Source organism: Aptenodytes patagonicus, chromosome 11 (assembly GCF_965638725.1).
Source record: "Aptenodytes patagonicus chromosome 11, bAptPat1.pri.cur, whole genome shotgun sequence".
Lineage (NCBI taxonomy): Eukaryota > Metazoa > Chordata > Aves > Sphenisciformes > Spheniscidae > Aptenodytes > Aptenodytes patagonicus.
In genome coordinates this window covers 23,917,764-23,944,352 of record NC_134959.1, presented here as the reverse complement: position 1 = coordinate 23,944,352, position 26,589 = coordinate 23,917,764, and the positions used below count along the sequence as shown (strand labels likewise).

Sequence of the window (26,589 nt, the reverse complement as noted above, 5' to 3'; positions counted from 1 at the left end):
CTGTATGAAACCACGGGTGGAAAGCTAAGTGGCACCGAGGCTCACGCCGGGAGTGGAGCAGCAGAAAGCACACACGTGTGTCAAAGACGCAGAGGATTTATTTGCACTTGTTACTTACAGAGTCGCTGCTTGGATCTTGCAGCTTTAGATCATGATCCACGCCAGCACACAACACTACCGTGACCCACGAGCGGTCTGACCTCCGCAGAGCAAGCCGCAGCTCACGGAGCCGGACCCTGCTTCACAGAGCAGCTTCTGGCACTGCCTGCCTCCTCGGTGACACTGCCAGGCGGGAGCGGTGACTTTCCAGATATATTTCTGTACGTAGACAGTCAGAGGACAGCACCAGGGCTGGCAGAAAACAGCTGTGGAAGCGCGGCCTTCAGCCGTGTGGTTACACCATCTGTTTGACCATAGCTGGCTGCCAGTCACCCACCCAGCTGCTCTCTCACTCCCCCTCCTCAACAGGACAGGGGAGGAAGGAAGATTAAAAAAAGCTCACAGGTCAAGATAGAGACCGGGAGATTGCTCACCAATTACCGGCACGGTCAAAACAGACTTGACTTGGGGAAGATTAATTTATTGCCAATTAAAAATAGATAGGACAGTGAGAAACAAAGACAGAACTAAAAGGACCTTCCCCCCACCCCTCCTTCTTCCCAGGCCCAACTCTCTCCTCCCCGCCACACAGTGCATGGAGAAAGGGGGGTTCAGTCAATCCATAACACTTTGTCTCTGCTGCTCCTTCCTCACGTTCTTCCCCTGCTCCGGCGTGGGGTCCCTCCCATGGGACACAGCCCTTCAGGAACTGCTCCAGCGGGGGTCCCCCACAGCTCCCTGCCAGCAAACCTGCTCCTGCGTGGGCTCCTCTCCAGGGGCTGCAGCTCCACCTGCTCCGGCCTGGGGTCCTCCACGGGCTGCCGGTGGGTATCTGCTCCACCGTGGACCTCCATGGGCTGCAGGGGGACAGCCTGCCTCACCACGGCCTTCTCCACGGGCTGCAGGGGAATCTCTGCTCCGGCGCCTCCTTCTTCACTGACCTTGGTGTCTGCAGGGTTGATTCTCTCACGTTTTTCTCCTTACTCCTCCCTCCCACAGCTGCTGCGTGTTTTTACCCTTTCTTAAATACATTATCAGAGGCACCACCAGTGTCACTGATGGGCTCAGCTTTGGCCAGCGGTGAGTCCATTTTGGAGCTGGCTCTGACACGGGGGCAGGCCCGGGTTCCTGCTGCACCCCCACCCCCACCCCACTACCAAAACCTTCCCACGTAAACCAAACACACACAATTAACTCCATCCGAATCAATCTCTCTCAGTCCTTCATCTACCATGTGTGCACCAGAAAATTTCATCTCTCAAATGGTCTTAAATTATTGCTTACTAATTTCTCATGAGATATATATGTAAAGTAAATACAAGGTGTATTTTCCCATTTCAACTGGCATCAGTAAACGGCTGTGGTCACAGACGGGTTATGATCCACTCTTGACACAGTAGACTAGACTTGCAGACTCCGAGTCTGAAAGCCCCCGCTCTAGAAAAATAGACAGCTGTAACAAGGACCTGCTGCTTTCCGTAAGGCAGTCTGTAACTTCTCTCCTTTGAGCAAACAACGAGTTAGCGTGAGGAGCATCACCACAGCTAAATGTCTATTAGGAACATTTTGAACAATGCAGCGCAGTAGCCTTTCAGCTCACTGGAATAAGCAGCATTTGTATCACGCAGAATACATACAATATTTTATTTATCAGAGCTGTACAAGTATTCAAAGGTAACAAAAAATTCAGGATAGTCAAATGACTTGTAATAATAGTCGGTGAGATCCAGCAGGCTGGCGTGACAGCCACAGCACAGCCTGCATCAGCGCAAGAGAACGTCGACCATTTACTGCCCCGCTGGTTACCGGTGGAAAACCGTCACACGGAGCAGTTACACAGAGCAACCCAGAGCCAGCCCCTGCGAGCAGGCCGTCTTCCCACCCGCAGGAGCCATCGCGGCCGGAGGGGCACGTTCATTTGCAGGGGATCACTTTATTTCCACTCACAGCAACCGGAATCAGGAGCTTCCTGTACTCCAGAGGGAGGTAACGCTCTATCAGCACGTACAACGGCATCTTGTCTGTCACCAGCCCTTGCCTTTGTTCAGAAAGAGGAGAGCAGAGAGGAAACAGAGAATTGTTAGCGAAAAGCGTTTCTGCTCAAAGTCAGAGGAAAGTTTTTAAAGTTTTCTTGCAGTGACATTTCTGCATTTAATAGCTGAAACGCTGCGGCCGCTCGTGATAGAAAAGCTTTAGACTTCTATCTGCAGGCAACTTTCTCAGGTGATGCACTAGGTCCTGCGTACGGTGCAGGCACCAGGCTTGCCTACACGTGACAGCGGACCAAGGGGGTTACTGCAGACCAGCTTCCCACAGAGGCAGGCGTTTATCACAGTGAGAGTCAGCGTATTGACCTTTACCGAAGCGTAAGCTCATTGCTTTTTAAATTCACAATCCACCTGCCATGGGATAAATTTTACCATTTAAAGACGTGCACAGAACGATGTAACAGAAGCAAATAGCTCATTACCCAGCAGATTTTTTTTTTAACATGCACAATTCAGAGGTTGTTGGCATTTTCCAGCTGTGTAGGCCGTGTAGTTTTCTAGTACACCATTTAGCTGATTGGCCTGAAAAAACCCAGCATCTCCTAGTCTCGCAGAAAGAACAAAAAGCAGCGTTTATTCATGCTTTCCTCGTGGAAGGAACAGAAATACTGTTCCTATTCATGAACCAGCAACAATTCCTGATCCCTTTATAAGGCGGTAGAAAGGCATAAAGACATTTAGAAAAAGGTAAAATAACAAGTGTCCAGAATCCTCAAACCTGGCCAACTAAACCACTGCACCTCTCAGCCTGTTCCTACTAATTTCAGCACACACCTGTCAGGGGAAAATGACAATCTCCGGACCAGGACAGCAACAGATTGTTCTTTTTAAGCACCAGCTCCATCTGCACAGGCCCATGCGAAGGCAACGCCTTTAATCAGATGTGCCCGCAAAATCCCTCAGATGACTTTAGCATCACGTCTGAAACTCTTCCAGTGGAGACGAGGAATAACAGCTTGGAATAATGACTTTAAATGAGGAGCGATGAATTTGTTTCAGGCCCCGCAGAGTTTTACAGAGGGCTCCCAAGCCAAGAACAAATCCCTCGTGGTTTGGTCACAGGACCAAGTAAGTTCAGTCGAGATGGGGGAGCTGAGGGAGTCCAGAGGAAAGGGCAGCAGTGGAGAGGCTCTGAGAACAGTTCATCCAGGCTGCCGGCCAGCCTGCCCCTCTGCGGGGTCTCAAAGAGGCAGGATGAAGGGGAACACCGCTGTTAGGAGAGGCCAGCCCTGGCCGGCCGGGCTGGGGCTCCTTTTCCTGCTCTGGAGAGGAACTGTCAGTTTGAGCCCTTAGTATCAGCTTCTACAGAAGCAGGAAGAGTGGGATTTTGTTTGGAAGAGTAAGTCATCAAAACACATAGCAGGGCATGTGAAAACGCTCACGCTGTTTCAGTTGCAAGCACTTTTAGCAAAGAGATCGCTCAGGGATGCAAACGGTGCAGCCCAGCCTCGCGCTTACTGTTACTCTGCTTTTTCTACTGACACCACTCATTTCCCAGCCATAACTGCTTCGCCCTTGCAGGCATCCCCCTCCTCTTGCTACCTGTTCCTCAGACTCCTCCTGCACTCCCAACCCCTCACGACTTCCTCTTGCCCCTCCACCACCTTCATCGTGGAGTATAAAAACCCAAGTCCACGAATGCCCTCCTGGGACAGAAGGCCAAGCGGCATCACGCAGATTACATCACAAGATACCACACTGACTGTGGAAATACTTACTGCTACTGCACACCCTGGCAAGGACAGTCTTACCGGGCTATCAAAGCACCACCGAACACTACAGGTTAACAATAACCCTCCCTTTACCTTCTCATGAGGACTTCCAGGTCAGCCATCTCCACTGTCTTCCTCCCTGCATGGTTGCTGTAAGCTTCCAGATCGCTGCTGAGCTGCTTGAAGTATCTCTCTGAGCTGAAGGAAGATTGAGGAGGGAAATAAATCAGGCTGTGGAGTGTCTGAACTTCTACAGGGCAAGACGCACTACAGCTGCTCGCCGTGCAGGTCACAGCCTGCCAGGGAAAACCGCGGGAGGAGAAACTCTCCAGCCCACGGAACAAAGTATGGCTTCTCAGCCTGGGCTCCCTGGAACCTCACAGCCAAGACAGCTGTGAAACAGCTGCATGTTCGACAGCCAGAACCTTTCCCAGAATTCCCACGCATGCAAGAACAGGGGTTAACACAAGTGAAAAATCAGCACTGAGGGCTGATTAGGCTGTTAGCTCTTACGGTGACACTGTTCAAACAATCTGCAGGTTTTACTCCTGAAGGTAACGTGGTCTATGGATTCAAAAAGCTGAGGAACCTGGATTCAGACCTACCACTGCACAGCTGGAACAGCTTCACCTCGCCCGGCACACTGACCGTTCTCCAGAGCCATCCCGCTCACGGAGAGTGCTAATGATATTAGTGTGCTGTTAGCCAGAGCAGACTGTGAACGGTGCAATTCGTACTGGCTGGGACAAAACCCAGAAGCTCCTGCAAGGTTGCGTTGGTCACAGATACTCCCACAGCAGCCAAAAGCACCTAGCACACCTCTGTCCTCATTTTCATCAGACCTCCCATGACTCTCCCAGCTGAACAGGGAGGGCTGTCAGCTTGTCAGCAGCACTCCTGACAGGTTTGTTATTTCAGGAGAGAAAAGAATGAAAAAAAAGACTAGTAAGAGCGGGAAGGGGAGCAGTTTGTTGCTGCTTACCATTTTTCAACAATTTTGAATGCATCTCTGGCCACTGGCATTTTCACATAATGGCTAAATATCTTCTTTATCAAACTACTGGCTACTTCAGGCTCACACGTTTTCCTCCGTGATGCTCCCAAGCTCTTTGGAAGTGGCTTAGCCCGCAGCGGCTGCAGGGGAGACCTTTGAGGGAAATTGAAAATTCACGCATCAGATGAACAAACACGGGGGAGAGGCAGAGAACACCAGGCTGAGTTTGGGCAAGCCTTACGCTGAATTGGAAGGGTTAAGAACTACCTCGAGCTCTTAAGTCTTTCTCCCTCCCAATTCTTCAAAACCCTCAGGCCCACGAAGTGCAGTTTGCAAACAATTCACATGGCGTTACGACCTTGGGAGAAGCAATCCGGGCTCAAGTTTTCCGAGACAAGCACGCTAGCATAACAATTAATCAGCAAACTATAGTTCTCTGCCATACATAAATGCAGTTTTCACTCTCTGGGAACGCACAGAGTTCGATGCATCCACAGACCACCCCACAGGCCACCTCTGTACCTGCAGACAGGAGAGTCTCGTCTGCAGGGTATACTCAACAATTTTTGTCTGTGGACAAGACTCTTTTGATCCAATCTCCTTCCACAGAGCAGATGTCCACAACAACTTCTACACTATTACGAACACTTTGTTTAGTGGGGTTTTTTGGGGGTTGGTTTGTTTGTTTGTTTTTTTTCCTTAAACAAGACTGTAAGTCCCAAAGGAAACTACTACTATTTTCCATTCTAAAGAGGAAAAAAACGTAACACGAAAAGGGGAAATTAAATCCCCGGATTCACTCAGCAGACAAGCGGAAAACAACAGAAAAGACCTGGAATCACAGGCTAACGCATGCAAAACCCACAGAGGGAGTGCATGCATCGTTTGGTTCTCCCTCCAACCCACCTGCATGTTTCTGTGTCAGAACCTCAGGGGCAGCTGGAAGAGATCAGCCCCGGAGGTGAAGTATGCGTAGTAGTGAGGAAAAAACCCAGTCATTATTTACGTCTTCTTGGTTACTGTTTCTGTGCCTCAGTTTACCGGTTTGTGAATGATTACATACGAATGTTTGGTTCACAGGATCAGGGCAAAATTGAAGTTTAGTGACTGTATGAGACTTTGGTGTTTCTAAACGAAAAGTTCTGTGGCCCTAATCAGGTATAGTTGATCACAGTAGAATTGTACCAGTATAAAGAGATTATTTTATAGCAGAATGCCTCAACCATGGCTCTCACAGGGTTATTGCTCCACTACATAACCTAGAATATTCTTCAGGCTTTTAACCTGAGCATCGCTATCTCAGGAAGCAAGCAGGCCAACTCGGGGTCAGACTGCATTACCTGAAGTGCAAACAAACCGTGCATTTTTTGTGCAACAGCTTCCTCTAGTCTCGGCTCTGAGCCTGTAATCAGGATCCTCTGTTATCCCAGCACAGCTTGAAAGCCTGAAAATCTGTCAGTCTATCAACGTCCAGAAATTCCTATAAAGAATGTGCATCCAAATACATGGACTTCCTTTGCCAATGAGGAGTAGCGCTCTCTACAGAAGAATTAGTATGCAGACATTCCCTATATATATATATATATGTATATATATACACACACACACACAAAGAGCACGTCCCAGTGCAAAATCCCAAAGCAAATCTGCATTCATTCCGTTCCCCTTCAGCAGAGTATCAAAGCCTCCTTTTTCTATTTTATTAATGTTTTACTATTTGCGATTAGAGCGATCATCCGGCACCTCCGTAAGCATCATTCATCTCTGTTCACAGCAGTAAAGGGCACAAGAATTTGGTTTTATTGTTTATTGCTTCAATAAACAAAAATCTAGAGCCATGGGCTAGAAAATTCCTCCTGTTCCCTGGGACCCACTGTTAGTGGTTCTGATGAAGCACATGGCTTCACCAAATTTCTAGTTAAGAGGGTGACAAATGTTAACTGATTTGGAATAATGCAGAGGACAGGTTCACTTTCTGCCTCTAGGTGAGCTTCATTTTATACTCAGCACATGGCAACCGCATACAGCTTTAGGTTTCTAAAGTCAACACAAATATGTCATTTCATGTGATCAATGTAACATAATCTGTAATTCCCCCTCTTCTGCAAGGGCCTCTGCATCCCATACTGGAGTCTATGGCTCCAGGGTAGCTTACCAGTTGAAAAACTCCTAGGAAAAGGTTTTGGCCTTCAGCAGAAGAAAATATTACAAGAACGTTCACTGGAAAGACTTGAGGCATCAGATCTGCTCTGGGAGAGTACTGACATTCACGTGACAGAACTCTTTATTCAACTGCTAAAGCAGCGAATGAACTGAAGACTTCAGGACTGCTTACTCCCTGCTACAGCTGACAAAGCACAAACAACTGACAAAGCTGGGCTTGGCTCTCTGCCCTGGTACTTACGGCCCCCAGACACGCTTCCACCAGGCCACTGCTGAAGGTGGCTTACACTTACTTGGGAGCTGCAGATTTTGCAGGACGTGGAGTTGACAACTTGGGAGCAGCGGGTTTTGCAGGACGTGGCGTTGACAGCAGTGGCTTGTAGGCTGCAGCACGGACAAACGTGGGTGTCTTCATGGAAACCTCTAGAGAAAACAAGTACTTGAGGAACTGAACTCCATTTTCAAGAGTTCCTGCAGCAAGCAGTGCTGTAGCAGCAGACAGAAGCCTAGCCACCTTTCCACACATCTGGTCGGGTGCCACACTGCCTGCGCTCAGACCGTGGCTCCATGGCACCCCGAACCCGCGCGACTGCTGGCTGGGGCAATTCCCCCCACCCCACCTCCTGCCACGCACGCTGGTGGCTTCCCTCAGGCCAGGTCCAGCCCATCAGCCTCCAACGCCGGACCAGCAGGCTGGGCAGGGTGTAGGAACACACGCTCGGGGCCAGGCCACGGGGGCTGATGGCGGAGTCGCCTTAGGCTGCCAAGAAGCTGCAGCCTCTTTTCCCAGAAAGAACTTCAAAGTCTGCAAGCTACCTCATTGCCATCCCGCTAAATCAGTGGCAAATTCTCCTGAACACAAGGACGAGCAGACCAGCAAAATCACATTACAAGGGTCAGTCTATGAGCATCTCCCATATTCGGAGATTTTCGTCAATTCCCTCCAGCTAAGGCTCAGGTTATAGTCAGTACCGCACCTCTTCTTTGCTGTGAACTACCCATATCAGTTTCCTCCGAGCCTAACCTGCGTCCTCTAACTTCACTCTTGAACTTCTTCGCTTCTTAACAAGCAAGAGCGGGAAAGAAAACAATGTTAACAGAATTGAAATACCAAACAGCTTCCTCTCCAGAAGAGGAGTGGTCATGGAGGGCTTCTTGCCTGCCAGTCTCCCCTGCAAGCTGAGTGCAGCCCAAGAATCCAGCATATCTGGTAACGGTGTCAACTTCGCAACCCTCCCTAAGAGCTAGGACACCTGCCCCGTTATAGAAGACAAGCCCAAGTACTAGAGGCCCCAAGTACTACCGAGGGTTAAACTCGACAACTCAAAGGGTCAGGAGTCTCTCAGAGAAAGCAGGGCTGGGTGAACTACCGTGGTTCCTTGCATTAGCTTCTTCTGAAGAAATATTTCCATGTGCTGGAGGGACAAGGGAGCAGGATGCAGGGGAAGAGACTAGTTATGCTGAGGTTTCCGAGGTAAGTTTTATGATAAGAGTGAATAATTTTTCATCTTTTCTTCCTGGCCTTGTCCAATGAGACTGTAAGATGCTACTTTTACTGTTCCACCCTATCAGCAGAGACCTCTTCATCAAGATCTTTCCATCTCTTCAGACAGCTGTGTTAAAGATAAGCATATTGACACGCTATTGTAGACACCCTAAGAACACCTACAGCTTTCCTCGTGGCAAAAGTGTACCAGTTCACCTGTCGTCTTTGTGCCTTCCACGCTGCACAAATACATGCAGGCATTGATATTCTCATTACAGCTGTATTTCCCCACAATGCCTCAAATCCTGGCAACTGGATTATTTTAGGATGTCCTTAGTTCAGTTTTTTATTGCGGGGTGTATTGTACTTCGAAAGACTTTTAAGACCAGCCCCAAAAGACACCACTAAAACACACTCTGGGCATTCTCAAACGCGGCCTTGATTGAAGAGAACTCAATCCAATGTGCATGTTCTTCCAAAAGGCACAAGCACCCTTGGGGCAATACAGCAGACTGATGCAGTGTCTGAAGAACTGTGTAGAAACAGACACTTCCTCTCAGCTTTCTGGAAAGCCAGCCTGCTCTTTTGGTTAACTGGAAAGGAAATCTGTAACTACACATACAAAATATGGGGTTCTAAAGTAGGTTTCAAGTCTGGAGTCACGTAAACGGCTGTGGAAACAGCAGTTCAATGCTAAGACATTAAAAAGTCAGCATGAAGTTAGGAGTCAGGAAGGAAGGAAGAATGAAATGGAGGATATCCCTATGTCACTGTATAAAACCACTCTGCACTCAGTTTTGTCTATTTGTGCGCTTCCATTACCGCCACCTCAAAACGTACAAGATGATCTAGGTCCCTGAAGCACCTGATGAGCCAGTAACAAGCCGGCCCTAGGAACAGCAGCCAACAGCTTCTCCTGGACTATCTGATGGACTAAACAGTTAATAACGGTATTAACTGATGTTGTTCCTCAATCTATCGAGAGGCAACAGGGAAAAATTTCTCCAACTGCCTTCTGCTACCGCTGCAATAGTTTTCTTACCTTCGCTCTCAGGGTCTTCAGCTTCATCCTCAGCAGTCTCTTCTTCAGGACCATCCAATTCTACCATGATAGCCTGGTCCTCTAGTTCATCTGCTTGTTCAACACCTTCCTTTAATGGCTTCATCCCAGATTTTTCAGAGGAAAAAGCATGAGAATCCCTGCCCAGACTTCCAGCTCCAACACCTTTGGCAATCTCACGTTCTAGATTTCCAAAACAGGAAAAATATATCACTGAAACAAGTATCATAGCCAAAATTTCAGAGCACTCATAAGAACGAAACCCAACTTCCCATCCCTGACAACGGTGCCACCTATTATATTCCTATCTTCAAGGATTAGGGTGGCAATACACTAAGCTAGATAAGCTAAAGCGCTGATGAATCCTCAACTTTTCCCTCTGCTCCATCTAGGCGTGCAGAGGTCACATGAAAAAAAATAGCACTTGGTAATGTAGAGAAGCCCATGAGATTTGAGTGAAATTTTTATCTGAACTTCCTTTAATAAGAACTTTTATCTCAAAAGAAGTCTTACCAAAGCCTTAGTGCAGCACGTTGAACACAGAAGACCCTGCAATTCAGGGAAAGTAACTTGGGAGACCCTGATTTGCCAACACACTCAGAAGGTCTCCAAATTTTATCAATCTTTGCCTGATTCTGGAACTTCCACTAGTAAATTTTAATTAAAGATGCCTTCTGCAATTATATATTTCTAAACACTATTGCCAATGTAATTTTGGTTTCCGTTTGAGCAGAATGCAGTCTGTCAGCTTAAAATGCCAAAATTAGTTTGATATTTTCCCAGTGTTCAGCCCAGATTCCAGAACACAAAGAGAGTTAACAAGTCCCTCTCCCAGGACTGATGCCAAAAATGCAGCTTGAGAGGTCTCTGGCATTAGAGATAAGTCTTCAGTGTTAGAGGTTGTCCTCACCAGCTTCGGGAGAGCCTTGGTGTTCAACGCTGACGCCTGCCATTCCCTCCTCTGCTGAAGGGGCCACTTCTGTTTCGACTCTGGCATCCTGTGCCGCAGTTATCTGTGATTCTGCTTCTTTGGTCAGCTTCTTCTCCAAATGTTCAGAATATCCAGCATTTGCACGATGCTCTGCAGCTAAAATAGGAAATCCTATCAGTCTTCCCTACAAAAAAAGCCCCAATCAACCACCAGCACACAGTTTAACAACCGCTAAAATTTACCCGTGATAAGTAAACTCAGCCATAGCCATAAGCTATAAATAAGGGAAGCAGATGCAGTTCCCTTCCGAAAGTTTATAGCTGAGAAATGCACTTTTCCTGTGTTTGCTCTACAGCCACCTAATTAGGGCGCACGTCAGATCCCAGTGAAGGAATTCTACTTATCAGTAAGCAGAGCTCTCCCAGATCTGCCATCTCTACGTCTATTCTCACTTTTGGCGACTGTGTGAGACCAATTTCTTTTCCTTTAAGTCTAACAATACACGGGGTTTGTGCTCAGGTTCTCCTCCCCGCTTCCTCAGTTTTTCTGAATAAACAATTCTGCGAGAGATACGTTGCATTATAAAGAGGAGCGCGCCTAGCAGTGCTTTTAACCATCCCAGACAAGCCTCTAGCAGGCAGGATGAGGAGAAATAAATGGACACGATTTGCATGTCTTTAAAAACTTCAGCTACTGAAGTACTGAAGAATACTTAAGTACTCCTTCTCCCTACATACTAAATCTATAGTCCACATGCCTGTTACCACGGAGGTCAGAAACCCACAGAGGTAATTATGTGGAGAAATCTTACTGGGAACTCTCACAGTACCGTCACTTGCTGAAAGGTTTGGAAACCGTGGCTGAGCTCAGAACCAGAAGCTGTGAAAGTGGGTTTTTACCATCCTCTCTAGTGACTGAGAGTTTACACGCTCAAAAGTACAGGTGCCGAGGTCTTGGGAGCCCCAAGCCCCAGTGACGGTGACGGGGAAATTTGGCCAAAGGTGGTGCAAAAAAAGTCAGTAATACCAATCTCACTAACCAGAACGTTGGGCTCCCTACACCAACGCAGGGCAAAATCTTGCCTGAAGTTAAGTGAAATATTAACTAGCTTCATGGGGAGAAGACAAAAGCTCAACCCTCCATTAAGCCTGCCTAAGGCAGACGGGCACCAGCGAGTCTCCCACGCTAGTGGATCCCTGCTGGGATACAGGACTTTAACAGTGGAGTACCAGATGCTGCTGACACATTCAAGTCTTTATTTTTACTGCTTTCTTTGCCTGTTGCTAGTAGCGATACCTCCTGCAGTTTGGTGTAACCTGCCAGCTGCTCGCGCCAGTTGCTCCTCTCTAGTTTCTGCACTGACAGATCAGGGAGCTGTTTGTTTCAATTTGTTTGCTGAATCATCTCCTCCATGCTGCTCAAGGCTTTTCTTTTTAAACTTCTTGTATTTCACCCCCATTGTCTTTTTTTCCAGGCTGAGCAGCCCTTATCTTTAGTCACTCAATGTACAGAAACTGCTCCATATATTTGATTATCGTTAATGGTAAAACTGGTTTTCTCTGCACCTTCTCTAGTTCTGTTAAATCTATTTTGAGATGGAGAGGTTAGAACTGCACGCAGTATTCAAAAGGCGAGCACGACAATCATTTCTGTAGTGGCACAGTGACATTCTGTCATCTCCTTCCTTTCATAATAGTTTTTAAGCGTTATTTGCTTTTCTGACCGTCCCCCCAGCTTTGAGCTGGTGTTCACAGAACTGCAACAATTCTGAGGTGACTTTCATCAGTCTCAAGAGTCACATCCCGTTTAAACTTCACGCTCCACAGGCGCACCCAAGTAAAAATATAACAGGACAAAAGAATCAAGAACGATTACAGGACGCCAACATTATGCAACTGTAAATTTAGAGGTGCAGAATATCTGCTACCTTAATGAACTACTCTGAAAGAGCTGTTTAAAACAAAAAGCTGTATTATCACGATAACAAGGTAACGTAACTAATTTTGCTGATACACCTTGTATGTGCAAGCGATTATTTATGGGCACTGCAAGGATTCAGTTTAGAATTCTAATAACAAAACTGTTGGTGCTACAGACCGTTGAGTTTCCATACTGCCATAGGGCGATTCGTATGAAACTTCAGACCTGTACAGTTAAGCCTAGGGAACGCTAAACCTGCACGGCCATGGTCTCCTCTCATTTCCAGACACTGTCGAAGGAACAATGGGAAAGACTTAAAACGGCTCCTAAACTCTAGTCTGGAAAATGAAATTCAACAAAACGCGGGAGTTTGTGTCCCCACATACCCAAAGCTTTATGTAATGACTGGATAACACCTGCCAACCTCGGCATCTGTGCCGAGTTTTTACTGTCTTATTCTAAGGCAAAAAGGATTTGGGAAAAAAACCTGAGAATGCACTTGCGAAAGCAGGCAACTTGCACGACTTGCTCTCTTCCAGAAACAAGGAGGTATTAAGGCCCAACCTACTCGTGACAATCTTTATTACTTAAGGGAGGGCAACCTTCGAGCCCTTGTCTTAAAAGAAAAAGATGCTGGTTAGTACTGGAGAAAGATAATGGCCAACATGGCTTAAATAAATATATTAAAGCATTAAAATGTATACAAACAAAAAGAATGATTAGCCAGACGTATTCCTTGCCCGGGGGAGCTATTCACCTTTCCTACAGGAAGATGAGCAGTACTACGGACCTACCAAAAAAACATGAACCTTTATTCCATTTGCAGTCACTGTGAACAAAGCAAATACTGACAAGGAAGCACGTGAGCAAGTCACAGCCTACTTTTAGAAAGCTTGCCTGGAAATGCTCACAGTGTCTCTGATATGACTTGAATTAAATTATCTCCAGCATCTACTGCACAATAAAGTCTATTTTACCCTGCAAGTCACCTGAAAAACTCTTGGTTTTAATCAAAGTACTCCATTCCCTTGCAACACTGAAAGCACTTCTTACCCTCTCTGAAAATCTCCTCCTGTTCCACTTCGTTCACTGCATTAGCCATCTCTTCTTCTGTATCGCTTACGTCTAGGTCTTCAATTATGTGGGACACAACTTCTCTCAAAGACATGCTGAAAGACCTCTTTGGCTTTAGAGTGACTGGGGATCCCAAACATTTACTTGAACTTCTGGATGGCAAAGAGGAGCTCCATCTATTAACAGCTAGAAATTGAGAGCATTAATGTGCCCCCAGTATCTTTTTAAGCTTTCTTTTAGCTTTCCTGGTAAGTAAAAAAACAACCAAGCAGAGAGAGGAAGACACACAAGAAAATGCTCTTCCTTTACTTGAAACAGTTCAGGGAGTTCGCATTGTATCTTAGGAACCAGCTGGAAAAGTCCTTGCAACTATTTTTCAGTTCACACTGAGGAGCAACACTGACACCAGCTACCTTTGGCAAAACAGAACTACGTAACCATTAACTTTTTACGTTAATGCCTTACAAACTCCAGCATCTTTAAGATACGCTCTCACTCCCCCTCCTCTTCCTCTCATTTCATCCAGGCCCTATTCCATGTCCTCCACACTTTTCTCCGCGTTATCTATCCGTTTGTCCTAAAAGCGCCTACCACTGGACTCTTCAGAGCAGCTAACCTTTTTTTCTGTTCATCTCTTCCCTTGTCCTTTCAAAACAACTTTTCCCACCAAGCTTAGCACAGACAACCCTCCAGAAGCAGAGTACGGTGCAACAGTCCACCAGGCATTAACTAATTTCTAAGCTTTCCATGGCAAGAACTCCTCTCCTGGCTTGAGCAGTACTGAATACACCAACCATTCTTTAAATACCGTTTCCGTGGCCCTTTTGACAAAGGATCATTAAAAAAAAACCTAAATGAAAAAGAAACATTAGCTGTCCATACTTCATGGAAAGCGTAAGGAGTTTTGATCGAAGAGCTGCACGAAGCTATTTACTGCAGCAGATTCTGTCCTGGCTAGCCACCCCAGGGTCACTAAGCAGAAAATCTGAGGGTTTACAACCAGGCCCTGGGGCCTGATCGATGCAGTATGAGGAAAACGTGCTCCCATTTACACAGCCGGGACAAGGTATTTACAGGGAAATGAATGCAGAAGAGAGATACCAGACACCAGGGAAAAACTGGCAAGCGATAGGACTTGCAAAGCATCGGTACAGGGCGACCAGGGAGGCGACTACCCCTGTCCAAGGGATTTTTAAGGCCCTGAAGACAGCGAAGCGGTTAGCTGTGACATACAAACGACCTTACCAGGGTAAAGCTCTAGACTAGGAACCTCCTGAGACTCCTCCTAACTCTGCCTACAGCTCCTACACATTATCTCCTTATCTCACCGTATTTGCGACCAATTTACGGTGTCCACTTCTGGGCTCCCCAGTACAAGGGAGAGATGGACACACTGGAGAGAGTCCAGCAAAGGGCCACCAGGACAATTAAGGGACTGGAGCATCCCTCCCAGGAGAAAAGGCTGAAAGAGCTGGGACTGTTCGGCCTGGAGAAGAGAAGGCTCAGGGGGATCTCATCAATATATGCAAGTATCTGAAGGGAGGGTGTAAAGCAGATGGAGCCGGGCTCTTCTTAGTGGTGCCCAGCGCCAGGACAAGAGGCAACGGGCACAGGCTGGAACACAGGAGGCTCTGTCTGAACATAAGGAAACACTTTTTCACTGTGAGGGTGACCGAGCACCGCAACAGGTTGCCCAGAGTTTGCAGTCGCCACCCTTGGAGACATGTAAAAACCGTCTGGACACGGTCCTGGGCAACCTGCCCTAGGTGGCCCTGCTCGAGCAGGGGGGGTGGAGAAGATGACCTCCAGAGGCGCCTTCCTACCCCAACCGTTCCGTGATTTCAGATAATACCTGCTAAGCCCCAAGTCCTAACCCATAGTACTCACTGCCAACCACCACCTCTTCCGAAACAGAAAGCTGCTCCACTGGGTTACTCTGCTGGGAATCATCTTGCTTATCTTCTCGCTGGTTTGCAGGTGTTTTTGGAGATACACGAGTCATTCTGTCAACACGCTCACGATCGAGGATTAAGTCCTCAGAATATCTTTGGGTCTTTCCCTCATTTGTGCCCACTCTGGATACCAGGCCCACCAGCCTTGCTTCCTCTTGAGCTGCATCAGAGATCTTGCTTCTCTGCGCTGAAGTTTTTGAATCTGATAGCTGTGGTTCAAGAGCAGAAAGCTTATTTTGGCTCTGTTCATCAAGCTGAGGCTGAACAAAGAGCTCCGTGTTACTCAGCATGATTTCCGCATCACTTGTCAGCATGGCTGTTCGAATCCCAGATGCTGTTTGTGAGTCCACAAGATAGTTCTGTGCTGTTTAGGTAAAGTTTTAAAACAAGTTTTATGTGAAAAACTGTTCAAGGTCATAGGGACACACATTTATTACCAGGACTTGCATAATTCAAAATTTAAGTCATTCAACCAAATTTTATTCATCCTTCACAGATCAAACACTGAAACTGTATCACCACACTTCAGTGCCCCTAACTTTCTCTACCAAACCACCTCCCCAGCACCCACAGCTATGAACACGACCCCAAACAGGATACGATTCCTGTGGTATAAATCACCGAACTGGGTGGAGCACATATTTAAGTGCATAGAACCAAAGCAACTCCAGATGCAGAGCCTCATTCTAATCTCGCCTCCCAAATGACACTGGATTTCTGTCAGCGGGCTAGTAGCCTTCAAATCGTAAAATACAGACCACGCTTCAGTAACTGCTTCTAAAAGCCACCTTAGACAAGGCCCGCCCTCCCTCCTGAAACAGAAGTAACCTTTTCTCTTCAGCATGTTCTGTTCCACTCCGCCTTCAAAAGCCTCCATGTCAATAGCTTTGCGATTTTTTGGCCTCCGGAGCAGGCCTCTCTTTTCAACAGTGTCTGGTGGGATCAAGGAACCAAGAGACATGCGAAGAGATCTGTAAAAAGAGGAGGGAAGAAATAATTTTCCAAACTTACACAGTCCCCTTTTACTTTCAGATTACACACATGGTGCCACTAACAGTGAGACATTTCACAATTCCTTCAGCTAGGAGGAATTTCCCCCCAAAAAACTTGGAAGATTACAGGCTAGTCTACTTAAAACAAACAGTTTAATTTCATGATATCACCTAACATCAGGATACGTACCGCAGAGATCAGGAAACAGACTGCTTTACAGCCTCCTGCCTCGAGGGGGCTGCAACAATGTATCTGACAAAAGGTTCAGGAATTTTAAAAAATTTAAATAATGAAAAAAAGGGAAAACAAACGTTTGAGAGTAAAGGTGTCCTCTAGATGACAGCGGGGTGGTAGGAGGACTTCAGAACAAGTCTAAGAAGCCGCCTGTGGTACCAGCACTCACAGCAAAGTACAGCTACCAACACACTGTCAACTTTTTCGAGATGGGAGCTAAGGTAGCAACACGCAAAGCACGGGAAAAGATGTGTCTCCATTTACCTATTTTGCACCCTAAAGAGACTGGCCATGCTCGGCTACCTCCTGTCCCTCTCTCTAGGCAGCCCAATCAAAAAGGCATTCAGAGGATTCAAAGCCCAACGAATCACCCTGCACGGGACCACAGGCAAGGGCTGCAGCGAGAAAGGTGAAATAAATTGCTAACCCTGGCTAGGCTCACTAGCAAAGTACGCGGGCAACACAGGAAAAGAGGCTCTTTGACTTGCAAAAAAAGCTTTTGAAGTCCAGGAAAGTTGGACTGAAGACTGTATAGATGCAACTGATGTGATGAGTCAATTAACAGGCAGAGATAACATTCTAAGGTATATTGTGTATTGATTTATTGTTGGAAACGTGAGAATGGAAGGAAAAAAGGAACAATCCTAATAAGCAAGAAAAGGAGCAATAAATAGTAGCGATACAAGCTAGACCAACCTGGGCACACAGTGCAGAGCCACAGTTTCTGAAAATCACAAGGTATGTGGTGTAACACCTTCAAATTCCATCACCAAAGCGGGAGATGATTGTGTTATTACTAACACAGGTCTTAATCACGAACCCCGGTACCTCCACTGTTCTTTACAACTACAGAGGTGATGAATCGAGGCAGCTGTAGTTAGGACAGCCAGAAGTTAAGACATTTTAGTTTAAACTCACCGAGCCAAAGTAGTGCTGTCCAACGTTGACTGACCTAGAAAAAAAATTTGTGACGCATTAGTTGAGAAATTACGCTAGCTGAGAAATCACCCTCTACACAGCAGGCTACGGGGACGCCCCGATGGATCTTCCTCTTTCTAGAGCCAGTTATGCTACAGTCCTCAAAAGTTACATTTTGGTGAGAACGGAATTAGATGACAGGTTCACTTTACAGTTTCCTGTCCGTGTTCCAGAACTGCTTATTAGAATTCTAATACGCAGTTCCTGAAAGGGTAATATTACAGTTATTTCAAAGGTAATTTAAACATGGCACATGCCCTCACACTCAGTAATACCAATCTCACCACACTAACAGTAAGATAGGCTAGAGCCTCAGTCACAACAACCCTTCAGCAACCCTTTACCTCCCCAACGCTAAAGCATCCGGAAGCTTTAGAAATAGAGATAGCTACTCCACAGATCGTTGGTGAAACTGTAACTCAAACCTGTTCTACTCACAAGGTCCTAAAAATCCAAAAGCAGATCCGGAGAGCAGTGACATAATCATGCTCATACTACAAAACACTAGAGCCTGCCCCCTCTGCTTTTGCAGAGCTGCCCGCGTCTTATCAGAACATGTTCAGGCCAGGTGTCGGGCTACAGAAAGACGAGTCGATTTTTTTGACTAGAGGTGAGTCAGGGTGGGATTCAGCTCCAGATTAAAATATCCAAACGCAGGTGTCTGTGTTCCCATTACCGTCAAACACAATTAATCAAATGTAAGTGTCTACTTCAGGGCGAGCTGAATCACCCTCCAGACTCCACTGACTGGATCTCCCTAAACTTCAGGAGGACTTCAGTTACCTAGCGTAGGGACGGGCACAGAGCGTCTGTAATTCGGAGCTGAGGTACAGGCGTCTGTAGTTTGGAGCTGAATCCCCCCCTTGAATTCTACTCCAGCTGCTACTGCCAACAGGGTATGTAAACCAAGGTGAGGTGTTTTATCTGCCTCTGTTAAACTGCAACTAAAATGAAAGTTATATTTACCAAATTTGCGCATTTATGTTTAAAGGGAAGACTTATTCCAATATAAAACATTATTTCTTTTATAAAACTGCAAGACCCTTTTTTCCTCAAACAAGAGCTTTATAACCTATTTGATATAACTGCAACAAAACGTACGCAGCTTGTTCTATTTTCAGGTTTCTGGAATTGAGGGGAAGGCAGCGATTGCTTCCTTTGGAGACGCTTCAAAACTCAAAGAGCACCGAGTTGGAAAAATAGTCAGGAAGTTATATACAGTCAGGGCAGGCTCAAAGAGGCCTATTTTAAACTTGATAGGAGGGGCTTTTACCTTCTCCACTATACTCTTTGCACAGGATGCTGCAGTCTCGCTTCCAAATGTGCAACTGCCCAGCTGAGAAATTACCGAGAACTGAACCGCCGCAGATGAACATCAACTGACAGCAAATGCAGTGCCGAACGAGGTCATTTTTGACTGCGGCCTTACCTTGGTTCTGAGGAAGTCGTTTGTCTGCTGCTCTCTCAAATTCAGAAATGCTGAGTTTCTTTCTCTTCTTAGTCATATGGAACGTGGTGGTAGATGTGTCCTCAGGAACAAGGTCTGGCAGTTGCATTTCCACCCTACCGAGACAAACCAAGCCTTTAACAAAGGACTTCAGCTTCTTAGCTACCTTAGAAAGGTCTCTGTAACATCAGTGAAAAACAAACAGAAATTATTTGTCCTTGCTGCAGCGGAAGTAAGGAACTAATCGGCGATTAGCTCGGCAAATGCAGGAACGCGTCATTGCCTCCTACTAAATCAAAGTAAACTTCACAAAGTAAGAGCATCAAAATGTGAGCGTGTATTCAAAACAACAGGGCTGAGAAAGGTCTGACCGGAGTAAAAGCTTGGACTTCCAACAAGCTCCACAGCTCTAACGGCACAGAACAGCAATTAGGTCTGTCCATCATTACAGTGTAAATGAAAAAGCCATCCTCATGAAACATTAGGCATCGCAAAGCTGGTATATGGAATTGACATGCAATATCCCAGTCAGGCACCGGAGCAGCATCAGAAAGTTTCTGGGTTGTTTTCCCCCTTTACTCAGGGGTTCCAAGAATCCCCTCTCACGAAGGTCACATTCGGAAGTGCTGCAGAGCTAGCGCAGAGCGTCCCTCCCACAGCCAAGAGCCCACGTTCAGCAGATGTAGCGTTCTCTGTCCTTCGCTGCGACAAACAATACAGCGAGAACGGTGAGGCGATCACATTTATGGGTCTTATCCCCTCACAAAATACATTCTCTACCAGTCAGAAAAGCAGCTAGTTTCACTACTGTATTAGGAGCATAATGTAAGCCCAAGCACTAGAATAAACCAGCTTGTAAAGGGGATCAAACGTCAAGCGGCAGGGAAAAGAGATTTCTCGTTTTTTGCATCGATGCTGGAAGATGCTGTTACAGCTAGGGTAAGCCGTGCCTTCCCAACGTCAAGAAAGTTCACGCCAACTAAAGAAAGGCTGCGATGGAATTTTAGAAGACGACTTAAAATTTGTTAAAAATTTAAAAATCCTTTTAAAAAGTCTGTACCTGTTCAACAACTAGCTAACATGTGGAATATAAAACCCTGCAAAGATCCAACCATCTGAGCTTTTCATTTAAGACAGACTGATGAGAAACATATTCGGAGGTGTTCAAGAACTACAACAAGCAAAATCAAGAAGGAATTAAAGTAACACTGCTCATCTTTTTTAATTTAAAAAACAAGCGACCACAGCTACAGAAAACTCAGATTTTTCTTCCTCTATTAAAAAACCAGAAAGACAGAAGTTCAGAAATTTACATAATATTTTAGATGACCTGTTCAAGGTTCCTTACGGTAAATGCAAAAAGTTTAGCTATAAAGACAAAATAAAGGAGATAACGTTATTTAGAACGGTCCCGTTCGCAGAAGGCAAAAAGACACACACGTGTTGTGACAAAACCGGCGAAAGCAAATTCAGACCCACCACCACTACCGGTTTTCTCCTATTTCCTAACAAAGCGGAAGGAAACAAACCACACTTCAGCCTCTCAGTCAGGCCTATTAACTTCAAATATTAACGGAAGCTAAACATGAATTAAAGCAGCTGAGCCTCAGGCAAACCTCACCTCCGAACCACTCTATAGGAAGGCAGTAACCCCCCAGCAGCCCAAACCAAGGACGAGCAAGCAGCAGCAGCACCGTAAAAAGCAGCAGCAGCAGCCGCCTGCGCTCTGAATACGAGACGCAGCAGTCGCTCATTACACCTCGGCGTCGTCAGCGCACGGCCCGCAGCCTCGGAGAGACCCAAGAACTTTATTTTAGCACCTGTCACAGGCAACTAAGAAAAGCGGGCTTTCCGTCAGGAGACTCACTGCACCCAGCAGTTCCGCTGCAAAACGGTATTAAAAGTCTGCATTCAAAAAGGGGGGCTAAGCACAAACCTGAAGCGTTTACTATTCAGTCCCCCAGTCCCAGTGATTCCTGTGCGACTTTTAACGCTGACGACGTATTTCTGAAAACCCCACCTGACAGAACGCAGTTCTGATCACTGAAACAGAAGTAAAGAAATCCGGCTCCGCAGTCCCATCGTAGGAACTGCAGCTGTGCCTAGTAGTGTAAAAAATGAAAGTAAAAATTAGGCAAACTACTTACACGCTGGAAACCCTCTTAGATGGGAGCTCTGATCGAGCTGCTTCTGCTTCTTCATGTTTAGGTGTCTGAGGCGCTAGAGGCGAAACTTGCGGTTCTGCCAACAAACCAAAACATTTCCCGTCCACAATTCAATCCCGCAAGAATGCCAAAATACAGCAGAGTGTCAAATCTACGCTACATCCTGTAAATTACATTTATTAACGGGTTGAAATAAAGACCTGGTGAAAACTGTTTGGGTTCTACTCCCGGGCAGGCTGGCACGTGCAACGACAAAGCCAACAGCGACAAGTGGCCGCACTGGGGGTTCCGCGTACTGCAGCGGGGCCGAGCTGAGGCTGGCGGCAGCGCGTGCCTCTGCAATTTACACGCGATCCCACAGCTACAGGCAGCACAGAGATTACACGCTTGCTCGCCAGGGTAAGACGGCTGCGCGAAGAGGATTTTCAAGAATATGATTTCATCAGTGCGAGACCTGGTCTTTGAGACAGGGTCGTACCGCGTGACCTCGTTCAGCTGCCACCGCCGCGACTCCGCTTTTACATAAACCAGTCATACAACGGTCTGGATTTCTGTTCCACCTAACATGGTAAGAACAACAGGCTACAAAAGACCACCTCCTGCTCTCAGCTCCACCAAAACACTGTCCTTCTGTTTCGTTTTCCTGACAAGAGATGCTTACGGGTCCGGATGATTCTCTTGAGCATGAGCCGTGGCGTGTCATTGTCAAGATCAGGGAACGCAGTCGGCCTCTGCTTCAGCAGGGTGCTTCTGCCGGAGGTCTTCTCGTTTCCTGCGTCAGACGCGGTCTAAGGAGAGAAAGCAGAGACGTGCAATTCAAAAACCGCGTTTTCATCATTAGAGACGAATCTCAGCATCAAAAGCGCTCATCACCCGTCTTCTAACAAAAATCTGAGCTAGCTAACGTGAAACCTCTTCCAAACCCCCCAAAAGAAATCGCGCACATTTGCCTTCTAACAACGCTGGCGCTTCGTTTTTGGGCGGAAGGCAATTCCCACCGGCGTGCCATCGAGCTGGGTTTCAACGCCCAAGTCTCCTCCCGGACGAAAGCCCGAGGCGCTCGGGCCCGTCCGCCCTCACAGCCCTGACCGAAAACCACCCAGAAAGGGGAAACGGAGGAAAAACGTAACCGGGCCGCAGGGCCGCGACGGCCCGGCCCGGCCCGGCCCGCGCTGGTGACCCGGCTGTTCACCCAGCACGGAACATCGGGGCTTCGGCCCGTTCTCCGCGTTTAAAGGCGAACGAGGGCAGGGGACCGCCCTTCGCTCCCCGGTCCCCGCTTCCCCCCCCCCCGCACCCAGCAGGAGCCGGCCGCTCCCCGGGCGGCCCCCGCGGGACGGCCGGGCCCGACGGCGGCCCTCCCCGCCCCCCCGCACGCCCCGCGGCGGGGACCGCCGGACCCCCTCCGCCACCTTGGCCGCGGCCCGCGCCGGGAAGCGGCCGCTGCGCCCGGCCCCGCGGCGGGTCCGCAGGCGGCCGTCGGCCATGACGGGGTAACGGTCGCGCCGCCTCCCGCCCGGCCGCCTCTCGCGAGACCGCCGCGCGGCGCCCGACGGGAGGGGCGGGGCCCGCCGAGGGGGCGGTAGTCAGCGGGGGGGGGGGGGCGGGGGGGCGGGGGCGCGGCGCAGTGTGGGGCGGGTAGTTCCGGCGCGGCGCCGCCGCCGCGGTGCATTGTGGTCCGCGTAGTTCCGGTGCGGCCGCGGCGGGCGGCGTCGGCGGGCGGCGAGAGGCCGCGGTTGGCCTTGTGGGATCTGTAGTTCGGCGGGGGCCCCCCGCGCCCGCTCTCCCCGCCGCCGGGGCCGCCCAGGGGGTGTCCCCCCCCGGGAGGCCGCCCCGCCATGCCGGGCTTCACCTGCTGCGTGCCGGGCTGCTACAACAACTCGCACCGCGACAAGGCGCTGCACTTCTACACCTTCCCCAAGGACGAGGAGCTGCGGCGCCTCTGGCTGAAGAACGTCTCCCGGGCGGGCGTCAGCGGCTGCTTCAGCACCTTCCAGCCCACCACGGGCCACCGCGTCTGCAGCGAGCACTTCCAGGGCGGCCGCAAGTCCTACCTGGTGCGGGTCCCCACCATCTTCCCGCTGCGCGGCGTCAACGAGCGCAAGGCGCAGCGGGCCGCCCGTCGCCCCCGCCCCGCCGCCGCCGCCGCCGCCGCCGCAGCAGCCTCCGCCGCCGCGCAGGGCCCCGGTGCCGCCGCCGCCGAGGCCCCGGCAGGGGGCGCGGCCGAGGACGTGAAGCCCATCGACCTGACGGTGCAGGTGGAGCTCGGGCCCGGGGCGACCGCCGGCCCCGGCCCCGGCCCCGGCAGGCTACCGGCGGCGGCGGCGGGGGAGGAGGGCCCGGCGGAGGGCGGCCCCCCCGACCACTCGTACTCGCTGTCGTCGGGCACCACGTCGGAGGAGCTGCTGAGGAAGCTGAACGAGCAGCGCGACATCATCGCCCTGCTGGAGGTGAAGATGAAGGAGATGAAGGGCAGCATCCGCCGCCTGCGCCTGGCCGAGGCCCAGCTCCGCGAGGAGATCCGCGAGAAGGACCGGCTGCTCCACGCCGCCAGCGCCGGGACCCGCAAGCGCCACGGCCTCTGAGGGCCGCCGGGGCCCGGCCCGGCCCGGCCCGGGGGGGGGGGACGCCCGGCGCGGCACGGGGCTCTCCACCCCGGAGCTTCCGCCGCCCTCGGTGAGGTTCCCCGGGCAGAGCGGAGACGGGATGGGCTGCGGCCCCCCAGCCCCCACCCGGCTCTCGCTGCCCGGTCCCTCCTGCCCCCGCCGAAGCAGCCCCCAGCCGGGCGAGCCCCCGCCACGGGATTCCCCTCCCGAGACGGGGCGGCCGCTGTCAGCTGGGTGCCGAGCCCCGTTATCGATCCGGCGTTACCCCAGAGCTCGCACTGCGGGCGCCCGCTGGCGTCCCGTCTACGCCGGGCCCGTCAGCACCCTCCCCGTGCCGGCAGCGGCGGGAAGCGCTTCCCTTAGCGTGGACGGGACCCGTGTCACCACTAAGTGGACGTAGGGTATCAGTTTTCAGCAAATAAACTCGCTCTGCGTTAAGTGAGGTAGCAGCAACACTACCCCCCGGAGAAGGCGTGTCTGAAAGCGTGCTTGGCACTGTACCCTTCATAGGAACAAACGACGATGTCGCGTCCGGCCTCGCTTAGCAGAGGCACGAGGAAAGCTTTAGAAACCCTCTCAGGGTGATGTGTTTCTTCAGTAAATTACTGATGCCATAAAAGACTGCTGTTTCTAGCGTGAAAGAATCCCCAGATTAAAGAGTGCTCCTGTACTATGTAGTTTTTGCTTTCTCCGCAGTACGTACGTATTTGTTACAGGTGTCTCGATGCTCTCAACACGAGTAAGGATTACGATCTGGTACAAAGAACCCAGCGGCATTTGACGGCTGTAGTTTATCTCATTGGCTTAAGAACTCCCTCTAATGAAACGGAGGCTTTGTAACACGGCGGAATGGAAATCCTTGGCTTTCGTTCAGAGAACCGGGATGAAGCAGGAGCGAAGCGAGTTTATCTGCAGCGGTTGCAAACCCTTGCTGTCTAATCCTAAACTACTTGGCATGACTAATAATCTGTACATTAGGCAAGACCTTACTGAAACGTGCTTGCGTGTTCTAAACCAAGATTTAAGAGTATTGTAACAAATCTGTGTGGAGTGATTGTGTAGTTTCTGTTTCTAGCCAGCATTAGTCCCCTCACTTTCAGCAACAGGAAACCAAATCGACGTTGGCTAGAACGAGGGTGGAGCGAGGGTAGCAAGGCCACCGGTTTGGCTTGAATACGTACTTCCAGGTTAGCCGGTGGGACAGATACCTCAGCGCTTGAGGAGGAGGAGGAGGAGGAGGAGGAAGAGGAGGGTGTCTGGTGCACCTGCAGAGCTCTATGGCGACGCGTACTTAGGGGGTACGGCTTCGATAGCGATGGATGTTGAAAACAAAAGGCAGTTCACCACAGTGTGCCCGTAATTGCATTCGAGGGAGGAACGCCCGGGCGTCTTCCGGGCCTGCGAGATCTTTCTCCTGTAATCAGAGTGCGTTACACTCGGTAGATCGGGATGTCAGTTTTACTAAATTTTATAGAAGTATTTTCTAAATGTAAAAAGTATCTTTAGTTTGAAAATATTGTAATCTTTGTAACACTGGCTAACGTAGCTTTACAACTGTCCGTTTCGATACTCTGTATGACCGAAGGAAAGGGCACAGTGGGATTTGGTAGCTGGAGGTTCATCTGTTGATCATGTAGCCCGGGCAGCGAAAGGCATTGGTTGTCACAGCCTGCTGTGTGATCCATGGGTCATTTCTCTATTAACGTGTGTACTGAGTTGGATGGTCGACCGTAAGGATACTGCAGGTCTGTTCACGTACTAAGTATTTCCCGTTATTTCATTTTAATTTATTTTCTCCAATCTGACGTGTAGCTCTTAACTTCAGCTCCATGGTATACTGATTTTCCTGCGAGTCAAGCAGCGATTTTTTTGTTTGGTTGGTTGTTTGGTTTGGGTGTTTTTTTTCCCCCCCTAGGGAAAGCAGATACCTGCTACACCGTCTGATTTAACATATGTAACTGGTCCAGCAGATCTGTGCTCCCATCGAGACAATAGGCAGCACAACGTCTCTCCTTACGAACGAGACCGGTTGTGCGTCCTAGCTTCTTGAGAACGTGCGTGTCGTAACAGTCGTGGTACTTTTTCTACCATTGGAATGCACTTCAGGACGTTCAGCCATTCGGCCTGCTGGACTGGTTAACTGCTGGACTGTTCCACTTCTCCAGGTTACACTGAGGTGCTAACATGCTTAACTTTAATAAAGTATATTTTGTTTTGTTACGTTTCCTGTTTCCGTGCTGTATATATGTATTTCTGAAAGGTTGGTGGCTGTAGCTTGTCTTCTCGGTTTTTTATTCCTCGTGAACTCCACGGCTGCAACAGCGTATCTTTACATTTGTGTAGGGTGAGGAAGAGGAGTTGGAGGTCTGCTCAGTGTGTTACATGCCTGCCTGCACAGGGGTTAGAGCTGCTGTGATGAGCAAACGGACAGGGGTGCTCTCTAAATAGCCAGGGGCGGTTTGAGCAGCGAGGGCCAGGCTTCCCACGCGGGGCTTCCGCCGGAGGGACAGCACGAGTCTCCCGTGTTACGCATGGTGGAGAAAGGAGGAAGCATGGCCTGCCGTCAGCCAGCCTGGTGCAGGGAAGAGCTGGCGCGTAGTCTCTTTGAATTTGCAGTTCCACTTCCCAAAGTTCCTAACTTCAGATTGGTTTAGAGCTATTAGTCTCGAACAATTGTAAGCGGCAACAAATTTCAGCTGTGCCTCAAACGTCACGTTTTTGGGTTGA

The 26,589-nt window shown here is 49.1% G+C and overlaps 2 protein-coding genes across 6 annotated transcripts; one reads left to right on the top strand and one right to left on the bottom strand.

Moving 5' to 3' along the window:
* Positions 1 to 1,729: 1,729 nt before the first annotated feature.
* Positions 1,730 to 23,360, bottom strand: CENPT (centromere protein T). 5 transcript variants are annotated; one of them, XM_076349543.1, is made up of 14 exons: positions 23,311 to 23,360; positions 21,918 to 22,044; positions 21,239 to 21,332; positions 19,074 to 19,207; positions 17,585 to 17,618; positions 16,268 to 16,410; positions 15,375 to 15,803; positions 13,467 to 13,673; positions 10,473 to 10,649; positions 9,545 to 9,745; positions 7,310 to 7,439; positions 4,842 to 5,006; positions 3,953 to 4,057; positions 1,730 to 2,137 (listed from the first exon to the last, which is right to left on the bottom strand). In XM_076349543.1, exons 2-14 carry the CDS (start codon positions 21,940 to 21,942, stop codon positions 2,014 to 2,016), a joined length of 1,968 nt encoding a protein of 655 aa, XP_076205658.1. In that variant the 5' UTR covers positions 21,943 to 22,044; positions 23,311 to 23,360; the 3' UTR covers positions 1,730 to 2,013. The 5 variants fall into 5 exon arrangements, with proteins under 5 accessions (XP_076205658.1, XP_076205657.1, XP_076205662.1 ...); XM_076349542.1 differs by lacking the exon at positions 23,311 to 23,360 and adding an exon at positions 23,109 to 23,185; XM_076349547.1 differs by lacking the exon at positions 23,311 to 23,360 and adding an exon at positions 22,669 to 22,724.
* THAP11 (THAP domain containing 11) lies at positions 22,995 to 26,082 on the top strand. The gene has a single exon (XM_076349548.1). The coding sequence runs from the start codon at positions 23,095 to 23,097 to the stop codon at positions 23,839 to 23,841; it is 747 nt and encodes a 248-aa protein (XP_076205663.1). The 5' UTR covers positions 22,995 to 23,094; the 3' UTR covers positions 23,842 to 26,082.
* The last annotated feature ends 507 nt before the right edge of the window (positions 26,083 to 26,589 follow it).

Excerpts from the sequence above, each read along its gene's own strand:
- CENPT (XM_076349543.1), bottom strand. The coding sequence starts at position 21,942 with ATGCTCAAGAGAATCATCCGGACCC. Across the intron at positions 19,208-21,238 it reads TCTAAGAGGGTTTCCAGCGT|GGTGGAAATGCAACTGCCAG; the intron begins GTAAGTAGTTTG and ends TTGTCTCGGTAG. Across the intron at positions 13,674-15,374 it reads GGAAGAGGTGGTGGTTGGCA|CTGTTAATAGATGGAGCTCC; the intron begins GTGAGTACTATG and ends CTCAATTTCTAG.
- THAP11 (XM_076349548.1), top strand. The coding sequence starts at position 23,095 with ATGCCGGGCTTCACCTGCTGCGTGCCGGGCTGCTACAACAACTCGCAC.